Below are 13,995 nucleotides of genomic sequence, written 5' to 3'. Positions count from 1 at the left end.
GTTTTTCTCCGGTGTGGGTACGATGATGTCTCTTCAGGTCACCTGACAAACTGAAACTCTTGCCACATTGTTTGCAGACGAAAGGTTTTTCTCCAGTGTGGGTACGATGATGTCGCTTCAGGCTACCTAACTCGGTGAAGCTTTTGTCACACTGTTTGCAGCAGTAAGGTTTTTCTCCGGTGTGTGTATGATGATGCTGCTTCAGGAGACCTGACTGACTGAAACTCCTGCCACATTGTGTGCAGACGAAAGGTTTTTCTCCGGTGTGGGTACGATGATGTCTCTTCAGGTCACCTGACAAACTGAAACTCTTGCCACATTGTTTGCAGACGAAAGGTTTTTCTCCAGTGTGGGTACGATGATGTCGCTTCAGGCTACCTAACTCGGTGAAGCTTTTGTCACACTGTTTGCAGCAGTAAGGTTTTTCTCCGGTGTGTGTATGTTGATGCTGCTTCAGGAGACCTGACTGTCTGAAACTCCTGCCACATTGTTTGCAGACGAAAGGTTTTTCTCCAGTGTGGGTACGATGATGTGTCTTCAGGCTACCTAAAACGCTGAAGCTTTTTTCACACTGTTTGCAGCAGTAAGGTTTTTCTCCTGTGTGGGTGCGCTGGTGTGTCTTAAGATAAGATAAGTAGCTGAAACTCTTGTCACATTGTTCACAGTAGAAAGGTTTTTCTCCTGTGTGCTGGTTTTCATTCAAGTCACCTAAATTGAGGCTCTCTTCACACGGTTTACGGGTGTGCGTTTTCTGTCCTGTGAAAGTCAACTGTCGTGTCTGTAGTTGTTCCCCGAGCTGAGTTGAAGTCTTTCTCACCTGTTGATGACTGCTGTAAGATCTTATTGTCTCGTCTGCGTCTCCTTGTTCCCGGCTGGTTGAAGAGGTGGTTATTGGCTGACAGCCGTGGCTCCTCTTCATGCGTTTGTGGAGGAAACCTGAGACACTCGGAGCAGAAGTCTGGGAGCGGTTTGTCAAAGCTGCTTCTCGACAGGGACTGTGATGTGGAGAGTGGGTATGTCTCACTGAGTGGAAGATCTGTCCTCCCGGGTGATTGGTGCTGGTTATGCTCTGCATCTCTCAGTATAGCCTGATTTCCGATCTCTCGTAGTAGTACGGCTATGAAGTGGAAGTGTAAAGGCATCTTCAGACCTTATATAGGTTGACCCTTCTCTTCTCCAATGTCAAACCCAACACAAACTGTTGCCATGTTCCCCAAACAGTCAGATACATGAACGGACCAATAAGAACCTGTATATATGGAACATGGCCTCGAACTGCACCTTTATAAAAAAAAATCACACCTGTGTGAACCGAGTGGTGCAACTCCCCTCTCTCCCCCCTCCTCTCTCTCTCTCTCTCTTTCTGCTCCGTCAGATTAGCTTTATTATGGATATCAATCAGCGTCACTGAGAACTATTTTTACATTATTATTTTGGCTCTGCCTTTCCTTCTTTAGCGAACCTAGACAGTCAGAAGTTGGATTTGCGTCCAGCAGGTGGCAGCCATGTCACATACTTCTGACGTTCTAATTTCACGCATGCGCACACCACTCGTGCTCATTGACGTACACAAACAAACAGGTACACGGACATTGCTGGTTGTAGGAGTGGTTGCGCCACTCAAAAATGATGCTGTATATATAGAACATAAGCTTTAGCTAACTTTGCTACTACAGGGAAAACAAAAACATGCACATAATTATGTTACTCTTACTAGTTTGCTCTTTCTTGCACTCTTTTATTCTATTATCCCTTTGTTTGCTGCTGCATTGTCTGAAGGAAGCCAAACAAAAATAAGTTTTACTCTTATGTACCTGTAGGCTACACAAGATGTAACGATAAAGTACAACCTTGAACTTGAACCTTGAAACCTAAAAAAAATAAGTTCATATAATTGTGTTTTACATTCTTTACACAATTGATTATGACCTTATTTTAGTCACCTGGAATGTTTTAGTGTTGGTCTAGTTTTAGTCGACTAAAATGTGTTTTGGCGGGCCTTGATGCCATCGTAGACTCATAATGACTTTACACTTTTTACACTTGCTGAAAATAGCCGATCTACAAGCTCACAATGCGTCGCAGCATGCAACCAATGCTATTTTCAGCATGCAACCAATTGTAAAATGACTTATACTGGCTCTCTTGTCCACTAGTCCCTTCTTAACATTTTAGTCTATAGTTTTTATTTGTTGTTTATTTGCAATAGAAAATGTGAAATGCAATAACTTTTAAATTCCCACTATGAAGCATTCAACTGGTTTAATTCTGTATTGATTCGCTACATAAATGCTAAATGTCTGAGTTGGTTTGAGTATTAGATGACCGTCTGGGTAATTGTCGAAATTAATCGTGGCCAGGTATGTCATAATGCAATGTTCGTCATCAACACACAAGCAAAAAAAAGACATTAGAAGTATCATTGCTTCTGTCCGTTCACTGCGTCCCTGTTTGATGTAGCTCACCGGGTAGCGTGGCTATAGGCGTTGCTAGGCTAATGGCTAGTAGCTGGGAGGGGATTTATGAAAACCGTGCACTTGGTGAGTTTTAGATTTTTTGGGGCTCGCCCCCTAGTGGTCCTTTTGCAATGAATCCAATATTAGATAAGTCAGCAGGCTACATGGTTGAGACCCCAGATAATTGATAGAAGAGATTTTTCAGTGGATTCTGTTAGTAGGCTATCGGGTATGCTAAATAACATACTAAAACGTTTGGAAGAAATAACTTCAGGAAAAGCATACATTTCAAGATGCCGTGCACGATGGCTGCCGGGAGATATGCAAACAGGCATATTTATTTTTACATATTAAATCCCGTGCTTAGAATACCTTTAAAACCGGTAGGTCCAACTGGGAGGCTGTTTGTATAGCTCCTGGCAGCCATCGTGGACGCCATCTTGAAAATGACGCCTTTCCAGATGTAATTTTTTAACCCAAAAATCTAAAACTTGTCACCAAGTGCACAGTCTTCATGATTGTGAAGGAATTCCCTCCAAGCTGCCTATACTGTATGTGCTGTCGTCTCTCCAGGGCCTTCCTTCTACTGGCTTCCTCTCAGCCATCCCGCAGACGGGTCCTCTCACGGGGCGGACAGGGCACACACCCTGCCTGGTGCAAAGAAACCATTTCCCACGGCTGGGGGTGTCCCTGTCCTCTATGCCCAGACTCTGGCACCCGTCCATGGCCGCTCTCCCTCTCCCTCCTTCCAGCCAGGTCTCTGTCCTCTGCCCTCTGTCCTCTCCACTACACGGCTTCCCCCTCTCTGCACCGCTCCTCTGCCTTTTAACCCATTCTGACCTGGGAACGATTCTGCGAATGTCTTCTAAATCCTGACTGTTTTCTTGAAAAAGCTAGGTTTCTATGTCAGTCGTTCTCAAACACTTTCATGTCACTTTTCACGATTCTTCAAAAAATAGCAGACCTACAAGCTCATACGAGTGGCGCGCTATGAGCTTGTAGATCTGCTATTTTTCAATAGCTAAAGCATAACATACAGTAGTGCTAACACCAAAAATGGTTCCCGACCAGAATGGGTTAAAGGCTGCGTTCCAGGTGCACCCAATGGAGCAGGTGCTGCAGGTTCCTTTCCCGATCAAAACCTACCCTGTCACATTTTGAAGGAAGCATGAGGTAATTTCCCCAGGTTGGTGGAAGGAGTGTAGTGCCCAGTATTACATTAGACATTGACACTGGGTGAAACAAATGGGTTACAACAATTGTGGGATAAAAAATAAAGTACAATGTACGGTACAGTACTGGAGAATATAATTAGTTACTTTCCACCACTGGATCCTCCAGTGTGGACACACTGGTGTTTGTTCAGACTACTTAACCATCCGAAACTCTTGTCACACTGTTTGCAGTGTGGGCTTGCTGATGTTTCTTCAGGTGACTTGGCTAATTGAAACTCTTGCCACATTGTTTGCAGACAAAAGGTTTTTCCCCAGTGTGGGTACGACAATGTATCTTTAGGTGACCCGACACTCTGAAACTCTTGCCACATTGTTTGCAGACGTAAGGTTTTTCTCCGGTGTGGGTACGATGATGCTGCTTCAGGAGACCTGACACACTGAAACTCTTGCCACATTGTTTGCAGACGAAAGGTTTTTCTCCGGTGTGGGTAAGATGATGTATCTTCAGGTCACCTAACTGACTGAAGTGTTTGTCACACTGTTTGCAGAAGTATGGTTGTTCTCCAGTGTGGATACGATGATGTGTCTTCAGGCTACATAACTGACTGAAGCATTTGTCACACTGGGTGCAGTGGAATGGTTTTTCTCCAGTGTGGATACGATGATGTTGCTTCAGCTGACCTAATCGACTGAAACTCTTGCCACATTGTTTGCAGACGAAAGGTTTTTCTCCAGTGTGGGTACGATGATGTATCTTCAGGTTACCTATATCACTGAAGCGTTTGTCACACTGGTTACAATGGAATGGTTTTTCTCCTGAGTGGGTGCGCTGGTGTATCTTCAGGCCACCTAACTGACTGAAGCGTTTGTCACACTGGTTACAATGGAATGGTTTTTCTCCTGTGTGGTTACGATGATGTCTCTTCAGGCCACCTAACTGACTGAAGCGTTTGTCACACTGGTTACAATGGAATGGTTTTTCTCCGGTGTGGGTACGATGATGCTGCTTCAGGTGACCTGACTGACAGAAGCGTTTGTCACACTGGGTACAATGGAATGGTTTTTCTCCTGTGTGGGTGCGCTGGTGTATCTTAAGATAAGATAAGTGGCTGAAACTCTTGTCACATTGTTTACAGTAGAAAGGTTTTTCTCCTGTGTGGGTGCGCTGGTTTTCATTCAAGTCACCTAAATTGAGGCTCTCTTCACACGGTTTACGGATGTGCGTTTTCTTTCCTGTGCAAGCCAACTGTCGTGTCTGGAGTTGTTCCCCAAGCTGAGTTGAAGTCTTTCTCACCTGTTGATGACTGCTGTAAGATCTTATTGTTTCGTCGGCAACTCCTTGTTCCTGGCTGGTTGAAGAGGTGGTTATTGGCTGACAGCCGTGGCTCCTCTTCATGCGTTTGTGGAAGACACCTGAGACACTCGGAGCAGAAGTCTGGGAGCGGTTTGTCAAAGCTGCTTCTCGACAGGGACTGTGATGTGGAGAGTGGGTATGTCTCACTGAGTGGAAGATCTGTCCTCCCGGGTGATTGGTGGTGGTTATGCTCTGCATCTCTGATTACAGCCTGATTTCCGATCTCTCGTAGTAGTACGGCTATGAAGTGGAAGTGTAAAGGCATCTTCAGACCTTATATAGGTTGACCCGCACCTCTTCTCCGATGTCAAACACAACACAAACGGTTGCCATGTTCCCCGAACAGTCAGATACATGAACGGACAGACAAGAACCTCCATATATGGAGACATCCTATATCTCCATATATGGAGACAACAGCGATATCCAGCGCTGACATCAGACTAGTGTAGAAACCATATATGGATATACACGCCTGGCGTCGTCATGGTGACACTCATCATGACACACATCTAGTGAATCATACAACCCCAAACTTCCAATGAAGTTGGGACGTTGTGTAAAATGTAAATGAAAACGGAATACAATGATTTGCAAATCCTCTTCAACCTATATTCAGTTGAATACACTACAAAGACAAAATATGTAATCTTCAAATTGATAAACTTTGTGTTTGTGCAAATATTGAATATAGGTCGAAGAGAATTTGCAAATCATTGTATTGTTATTATTAACATTTCACACAACGTCCCGACATTGGAATTGGGGTTGTATATATATGAGAAGAATCTGAAGAGGTTCTGTGAACAAATAATTAGTTATTTTCCACCACTGGATCCTCCAGTGTGGACACACTGGTGTTTGTTCAGACTACTTAACCAACTGAAACTCTTGTCACACTGTTTTCAGTGTGGGTACCATGATGATCCTTCAGGTGACCTGACTGACCGAAACTCTTGCCACATTGTTTACAGACGAAAGGTTTTTCTCCAGTGTGGATACGATAATGTTGCTTCAGGTGACCTGACTGACTGAAACTCTTGCCACATTGTTTACAGACGAAAGGTTTTTCTCCAGTGTGGATACGATAATGTTGCTTCAGCTGACCTAATCGAGTGAAACTCTTGCCACATTGTTTGCAGACGAAAGGTTTTTCTCCGGTGTGGGTAAGATGATGTGTCTTCAGGTCACCTAACTGACTGAAGAGTTTGTCACACTGTTTGCAGACGTAAGGTTTTTCTCCAGTGTGGGTACGATGATGTGTCTTCAGGTCAACTAACTGACTGAAGCATTTGTCACACTGGGTGCAGTGGAATGGTTTTTCTCCAGTGTGGATACGATGATGTTGCTTCAGCTGACCTAACTGACTGAAGCGTTTGTCACACTGGTTACAATGGAATGGTTTTTCTCCTGTGTGGTTACGATGATGTCTCTTCAGGTTACCTAACTCACTGAAGCGTTTGTCACACTGGGTGCAGTGGAATGGTTTTTCTCCCGTGTGGGTGCGCTGGTGTATCTTAAGATGAGATAAGTGGCTGAAACTCTTGTCACATTGTTTACAGTAGAAAGGTTTTTCTCCTGTGTGGGTGCGCTGGTGTATCTTAAGATTAGATAAGTGGCTGAAACTCTTGTCACATTGTTCACAGTAGAAAGGTTTTTCTCCTGTGCGCTGGTTTTCATTCAAGTCACCTAAATTGAGGCTCTCTTCACACGGTTTACGGATGTGCGTTTTCTGTCCTGTGAAAGTCAACTGTCGTGTCTGGAGTTGTTCCCTGAGCTGAGTTGAAGTCTTTCTCACCTGTTGATGACTGCTGTAAGATCTTATTGTTTCGTCTGCGTCTCCTTGTTCCTGGCTGGTTGAAGAGGTGGTTATTGGCTGACAGCCGTGGCTCCTCTTCATGCGTTTGTGGAGGAAACCTGAGACACTCGGAGCAGAAGTCTGGGAGCGGTTTGTCAAATCTGCTTCTCGACAGGGACTGTGATGTGGAGAGTGGGTATGTCTCACTGAGTGTAAGATCTGTCCTCCCGGGTGATTGGTGCTGGTTATGCTCTGCATCTCTCAGTACAGCCTGATTTCCGATCTCTCGTAGTAGTACGGCTATGAAGTGGAAGTGTAAAGGCATCTTCAGACCTTATATAGGTTGACCCGCACCTCTTCTCTGATGTCAAACACAACACAAACGGTTGCCATGTTCCCCAAACAGTCAGATACATGAACGGACCAATAAGAACCAGGGAAAAGGAAAACACACACACACACACACACACACACACACACACCCCTCCATCGACACGCCGATCAATAAATCGACCAGGGTTGCGACCAATCGCCAGGAAAGATTGCACGAGCGGCTTCAAAGCCCTCGTCAAAATGATATAAGGTGATTGGTTTGCTGATCACAGCTTTCCTGTTCTCTATTATGTCCTGACGTGTCGTGAATGTCACCCCCCCCCCCCCCCCCCCTCTCTCTCTCTCTCTCTCTCTCTCTCTCTCTATCCCTCCCTCTGTCTTCTCCCCTACCTACATAAGTAATGTCTGTCTGTCTGGTTGGTTGGTTGTTTGTTTTGTTTGTTTGTTTGGTCAGGGGTCATGGCGACGGTCCAGAGGAGGTGATACGGGTGTGTTTGCGAACGCAGTGAGCACTTACTATGAGACCTAGCAGATCATGTCTGTCTGTCTGTCTGTGTGTGTGTGTGTCTGTCCCGCTATCCAAATATGGAGTGTGTTGCATCAGCAATCACTCAGCTCCATATATGGGCACAAAAGGGGCCAGGTCCACTCAGCTCCATATATGGGCACAAAAGGGGCCAGGTCCACATATACAGTAACAGCGGGACAGACACACAGACAGACAGACAGACAGACAGACAGACAGACAGACATGATCTGCAGGGTCTCAGCTGCGTTTGCGCGTCTTACTCGTTTTTGACAGGGAGCAGCCCGGAGCACGGACAGGGCAGCCCCGTTCTGACCCGAGATCAGATTCTAAAAATGTCTTCTACAGTTTTCTGGAAAAAGCTCTGTTTAGAATACTTTATTGGCAGTTTAAGAAAATTACAGAAACATTACATCATTTTAAAAAACGCCAAATGGACTTAGACACAAAAAAGCCTTCGCTTGTTTCCATTGTGGTCCACTTTGTAACATGAAACTATACACATACATACTGTACAGACAAAACAACCATGGAACATATAATAAATAATCCTTATATATAAGGCTGGGAGCTATATACATAGGACAAGAGGTACCCTGGGAGAATAGTCCTGAGCATGGGAGATGGGCTATCCAGGGTCAGAATCTAACTATGACCAGTGAGTGTGTAGATGGAGCCATGATTTCAGGTCTTTCCTAAATATTGCAATAGAATTTAGGGATTTCAGGGCTGGAGGGAGTGCATTCCACAGAGTAGTGGCTGCGTAGAAAAAAGCATTTTTTTCTGAATCTGAATCTGATCTCAGGTCAGAATGGTTTAATAAGCCATTATAATATCCTATTCTGTTTCTCTACTGTGAGTGCAGGTTATTGTAACAGCGCGTGATTTGGAATCACACTGTCTTATCGGTATAATTACGTTTTGTTCTACACTCCCCTATTAGTGTTTAATTCAGATCCCTGCATTTTCATTTAATATTGAGACGTTTGAGAAGTGGACAATGAAAGAAAGGAAGGCCTTGGATTATATCCAAGGATTACATTAATAAATAACATAGTAGCATTTTGATGTTTGGTTACAGGGAGGGGGGGACGGACTGGGGGATTAGTTTATTGTATGTTTTTGAACTTTTTGTAAATAATCAGAATTACATGTGTGTATATACAGTATATATTAAAAAAAAGATTATAATTATTTGTACAATAGCTCACAAAAAAAGGTTGGTTACGGTAAGCAGCACAAAATTAATCTCTACAAAGTTGATACCATGCCAACGTACATTCCACATTGTTGAGTGACGACTATTTCTTGGTTTATATGACTTAATAATTAATATCTCTCTCTGTCTCTCTCTCTCTCTTTGTCTGTCTCTCTGTCTCTCTTTGTCTCTCTCTCTCTCTGTCTTTCTGTCTCTTTCTCTCTCTCTGTCTCTCTCTCTCTGTCTCTGTCTCTCTCTCTCTCTTTGTCTGTCTCTCTATCTCTCTGTCTCCATCTGTCTCTCTTTGTCTCCATCTGTCTCTCTTTGTCTCCATCTGTCTCTCTTTGTCTCTCTGTCTCTGTCTCTCTCTCTGTCTCTCTCTGTCTCTCTCCCCAGGTCTTGATGCTGGCGGACGGGGACACAGAGGGCTTTCTGTACCAGCGTCTGCCCGTCCTCTCCTCCCTGTCTGGCCACCAGGGCGGCGCCGCCACCGCCACGGCCCACGTGTGCCAGGACTTCACCTGCGCTCTGCCCGTCAGCGACCCCCAGGAGCTACGCAGGCTGCTGGACAATCAGTCCTCATAGGCTGCAGCCTGAGCTAGTTAGCACCACAGCTTGCTCCAGTCTCTTGACTAACCGTATATATAAAGCCCCTCAACCAGCGCTATAGTTATAGCCTATAGTGTTGACGACTGTGGCTATAGTGACTCCGTTATAACGCCATGGAGCAGCCTCACAGCTAACACAACGAAACGGTTCTATTACGAATCCCCACAACGGCCGCTCAATGTGGTGGTTTTGCGCAAAACGTGAATATGCCGTGCTGAAAGCATCGCCTCAGGCGGTCAGTATAGGGATGAAATGGAACTGCTATATCGGCACTGCACGCTGTCAGTCCCTCACAGAGCCCCGACCACAGTGGGAGTAAAGCCCGGAGTATAGACCGTGTTGTAGTTTTGTATAGGACTCGAGTCCGGTCATCGAGTCCACTTTTCCATGTTTTCTGTCTTGTCTCGGTCTCGCCCTTAATTTGACTCTGTCTCGTGATCAAGGGACACCGAGTCACGACTCTATACAATGCAATGAAATAAATGTATAATAATTACCCATATTATGAGCAGCCCGTTCAAATGAACATTATATAAGAGAGCATGCACTGGCACTTATAATAATAAACTTTATTTGTATTTATATAGCACCTTTCATACATGAATGCGGCCCAAAGTGCTTTACGGAGCAGAATAAAAATAATACAAACATAAACAACAGAACAACGTTAAAACAAAAGGCAGGCAGTTAAAACAATAGGACGATAGCAAAGAGCATAAAACAGTGGCAGATCAGTACAAAAAATAAGAACGGAGATTTAAAAACTCAACTAAAAGCGAGAGCGAAGAGGTGAGTTTTAAGCTGTGTCTTAAAAATGTCTGAGCTGTAGTGGCAGTTTAATTCCAGGGCCGTTGGTCCATAAAAGCAGAAGGCTGCCTCGCCATATTTTTTAGTATAGTCTGCACCGTTTTAGGGAGTTCGAGCAGGCCAGCAGTTGGAGGACCTGAGGGGGCGGTTAGGGACATATCTATAGGCAAACAGTCGTCGAGATAGGAAAGGTGCAAGACCATTAAGAGCTAATGGAGCTATAAAACGAGTAAAATCATTTAGAAATCAATCCTAAAAACCACCAGGGAGCCAGTGTATAGTGAGGCTATAAAACCCTGGTAATGTGATCTCTCATCTTAGTTTTTGTTAAAACTCTACAGCTGCCGCTTTTTGTACCAGTTGCAATCTATGGGTTGTTTTCTTTGGTAGGTCTAAAGACAGGTATATGCTCTAAAACATGAGCATCAGGTATTATTATAATATTAGGGGGAAGAACTTTTTCCAAAAAGTGTACAATATTTGTTAAAATCATGCTTTTATGTGGACACACACACCAGTTCATTAAGTATGCCTGGTTTGCCTGGTGGGTGGTGATCCACCTGAACTGAAGCCGCACCCACAGCTGTAGTTGTATATGATAAAGGGGGAGGGGTTAGGGGAGGGGCTGATAGTGTGAATTACTTTTTTTTTTCATTGGCCCGTTTGACTGTCAAGGGTTCAGCCTCCAGGAAGAAACCCTAAATACAAAGTTAATACATCATTGCACATAAAAACGACTCCAGGGTGTCTAATGAAGTATACTGTCACCTCATAGACACATGAAAAACTGGAAAAATACCAAAAAGTTACTTTAAGTAACGGAGTGTAGCTGACGCGCCTGCCTGCTCTCGCAGTGTTTTCTGTACCTAGCAAATTAGAAGAAAAAAAATATATATATATATATATATGGTCTCGGTCTCGCCTCAATCTCGCCTCCCATCGGTCTCGACTTGGACTCGACCCCCTCCCACACTCGGTCTTGTCTTGGACTCCCCCCCCCCCCCCTGGGGGGGGGGGGGGTATTGACTCGTAGTCGCATTAGGTGGACTCGACAACCACACTACCGTGTTGTTGCACTCCGACACGCCGCGCAAAAGAAATTAACAAGTTACCAAAAACCGGCATAACAGTGAATGTGGGCCGACGGATGCTTCCGTGCTCCGTGAACCTATATTGTGCTTACAGCTCTAATCTGCTCCATACCGTAGTTAGAGCAGTAACGGCTCTAATCTGCTCCATACCGTAGTTAGAGCGGTAACGGCTCTAATCTGCTCCATACCGTAGTTAGAGCAGTAACAGCTCTAATCTGCTCCATACCGTATAGTTAGAGCGGTATTAGCTCTAATCTGCTCCATACCGTATAGTTAGAGCAGTAACAGCTCTAATCTGCTCCATACCGTATAGTTAGAGCAGTAACAGCTCTATTCTGCTCCATACCGTATAGTTAGAGCAGTAACAGCTCTAATCTGCTCCATACCGTATAGTTAGAGCAGTAACAGCTCTAATCTGCTCCATACCGTATAGTTAGAGCAGTAACAGCTCTAATCTGCTCCATACCGTAGTTAGAGCGGTAACAGCTCTAATCTGCTCCATACCATAGTTAGAGCAGTAACAGCTCTAATCTGCTCCATACCGTATAGTTAGAGCGGTGTTAGCTCTAATCTTCTCCATACCGTATAGTTAGAGCAGTAACAGCTCTAATCTGCTCCATACCGTATAGTTAGAGTAGTAACAGCTCTAATCTGCTCTATACCGTAGTTAGAGCAGTAACGGCTCTAATCTGCTCCATACCGTATAGTTAGAGCAGTAACGGCTCTAATCTGCTCCATACCGTAGTTAGAGCAGTAACAGCTCTAATCTGCTCCATACCGTATAGTTAGAGCAGTAACAGTTCTAATCTGCTCCATACCGTATAGTTAGAGTAGTAACAGCTCTAATCTGCTCCATACCGTAGTTAGAGTAGTAACAGCTCTAATCTGCTCCATACCGTAGTTAGAGCAGTAACAGCTCTAATCTGCTCTATACCGTAGTTAGAGCAGTAACAGCTCTAATCTGCTCTATACCGTAGTTAGAGCAGTAACAGCTCTAACTGCTCCATACCGTAGTTAGAGCGGTAACAGCTCTAATCTGCTCTATACCGTAGTTAGAGCAGTAACAGCTCTAACTGCTCCATACCGTAGTCAGAGCAGTAACAGCTCTAATCTGCTCTATACCGTATAGTTAGAGCAGTAACAGCTCTAATCTGCTCCATACCGTAGTCAGAGCGGTAACAGCTCTAATCTGCTCTATACCGTATAGTTAGAGCAGTAACGGCTCTAATCTGCTCCATACCGTAGTCAGAGCGGTAACAGCTCTAATCTGCTCCATACCGTATAGTTAGAGCAGTAACGGCTCTAATCTGCTCCATACCGTAGTTAGAGCAGTAACAGCTCTAATCTGCTCCATACCGTATAGTTAGAGCAGTAACAGCTCTAATCTGCTCTATACCGTAGTTAGAGCAGTAACAGCTCTAATCTGCTCCATACCGTAGTTAGAGCGGTAACATAGCCAGCATTGTGTATATATTGCCCATGCAGGCATCTGCGGATGTTCAGTGTCACGAACTGAGGCGCAGCGCAGTCGGATATACCGTTGGCTTATTATTCAATGGGCTCGCAGTATGTCACTGAATACCACTGGTGAGTGTATGCGGAAATTGAGTTGTCAAACCTACTGAAAGTACATTTTTATAGCTCGGCTGTTAAACAAGACATGAATGGCAGTCTAATAATGAGGCTCGGATGGCCCGAGAACCACTTGGATGAATTACAACCCCCCCCCCACCCCCCCTGTGGGTGAGTCCATAAATCTCTCTTCTTTCCCTCGTGTCCCTATACTCCCACTCACATGTCATGGACATGACAGTGACATCTTCTCTCTGTGTGTGTGTGTGTGTGTGTGTGTGTGTGTGTGTGTGTGTGTGTGCGCGTGCGCGCGTGTGTGCGTGCAACTGCTTTTTCCTGCAATGAACTTCCATTTCACTCACTACAACACAAACGCTTGTGTCTCGTTTTGAATAGCAAAAACTTTCTTTTTTTGTATTAGAGTTGGAATTTTAAGGAGGTCACAAATATATCTTCAAACTTTCATGTGGGCCTTTTGTTTGTTTGTTTGTTTGTGTGTGAGGAATAACATTTTGGGGCCGTCCCACTTTTACAGCAGCCATTAATTTGACAATTATCCGGCCTTGAATAACACAAAACAACCAAAAAAAGGAGGAAGAAGAAAGAGAAAAAAACAACCAAAAAAGCGGGTCACTCTCCACTGTGGTGCACACATAGGGTTCTCTGTCTGTGATTCATTAGACGCAGTAAAATCCTCATTGTTAATTCAACCCAGAGAGTGTATACGAATGTAAAATACTTCACTTGCTTACATTTGTGCACTATATCTCGTTGCGGACGACGTGCAATCATTTGTACACGAAAACAACACGATACAAATATCCCAATTAAAACCACTTTCATCACACTTTCCATTACAAGAATGATTTGTACACAAGTACACAAGTCTCCCGTCTGACTGCACAAACAAGGACGTTCCTATAAACGCTGATACACGCGTGCACAGGTCTATACGGTTTGCAGGCCGTTGTCTCCCAAAGGGCCGGGTGGGCTCGGCCAATCAAATTCATAACCCAAAGGGCCGGGGGGGGGGGGGGGGCTCGGCCAATCAAATTCATAACCCAAAGGGCCCGGGT

General features: G+C 44.5%; 1 protein-coding gene across 2 annotated transcripts in view; it reads left to right on the top strand.

Annotated features, from left to right (window-relative positions):
• Window positions 1-10,827, top strand: part of spata20 (spermatogenesis associated 20) — a 268,685-nt gene extending 257,858 nt beyond the window's left edge. For both annotated transcript variants that reach the window (XM_080788996.1, XM_080788995.1), the window contains exon 16: window positions 9,237-10,827. In XM_080788996.1, coding sequence (XP_080645122.1) covers window positions 9,237-9,425 — 189 coding nt within the window. In that variant the 3' untranslated portion in view covers window positions 9,426-10,827. The remainder of the gene's footprint in view (window positions 1-9,236) is intronic.
• The last annotated feature ends 3,168 nt before the right edge of the window (window positions 10,828-13,995 follow it).

This window comes from Protomyctophum bolini, assembly GCF_963924005.1.
Source record: "Protomyctophum bolini genome assembly, chromosome: 18".
In the NCBI taxonomy this organism is placed as follows: Eukaryota; Metazoa; Chordata; class Actinopteri; order Myctophiformes; family Myctophidae; genus Protomyctophum; species Protomyctophum bolini.
Note: the sequence above shows the minus strand (reverse complement) of the source record. Positions and strands in the feature narration are given on the sequence as shown.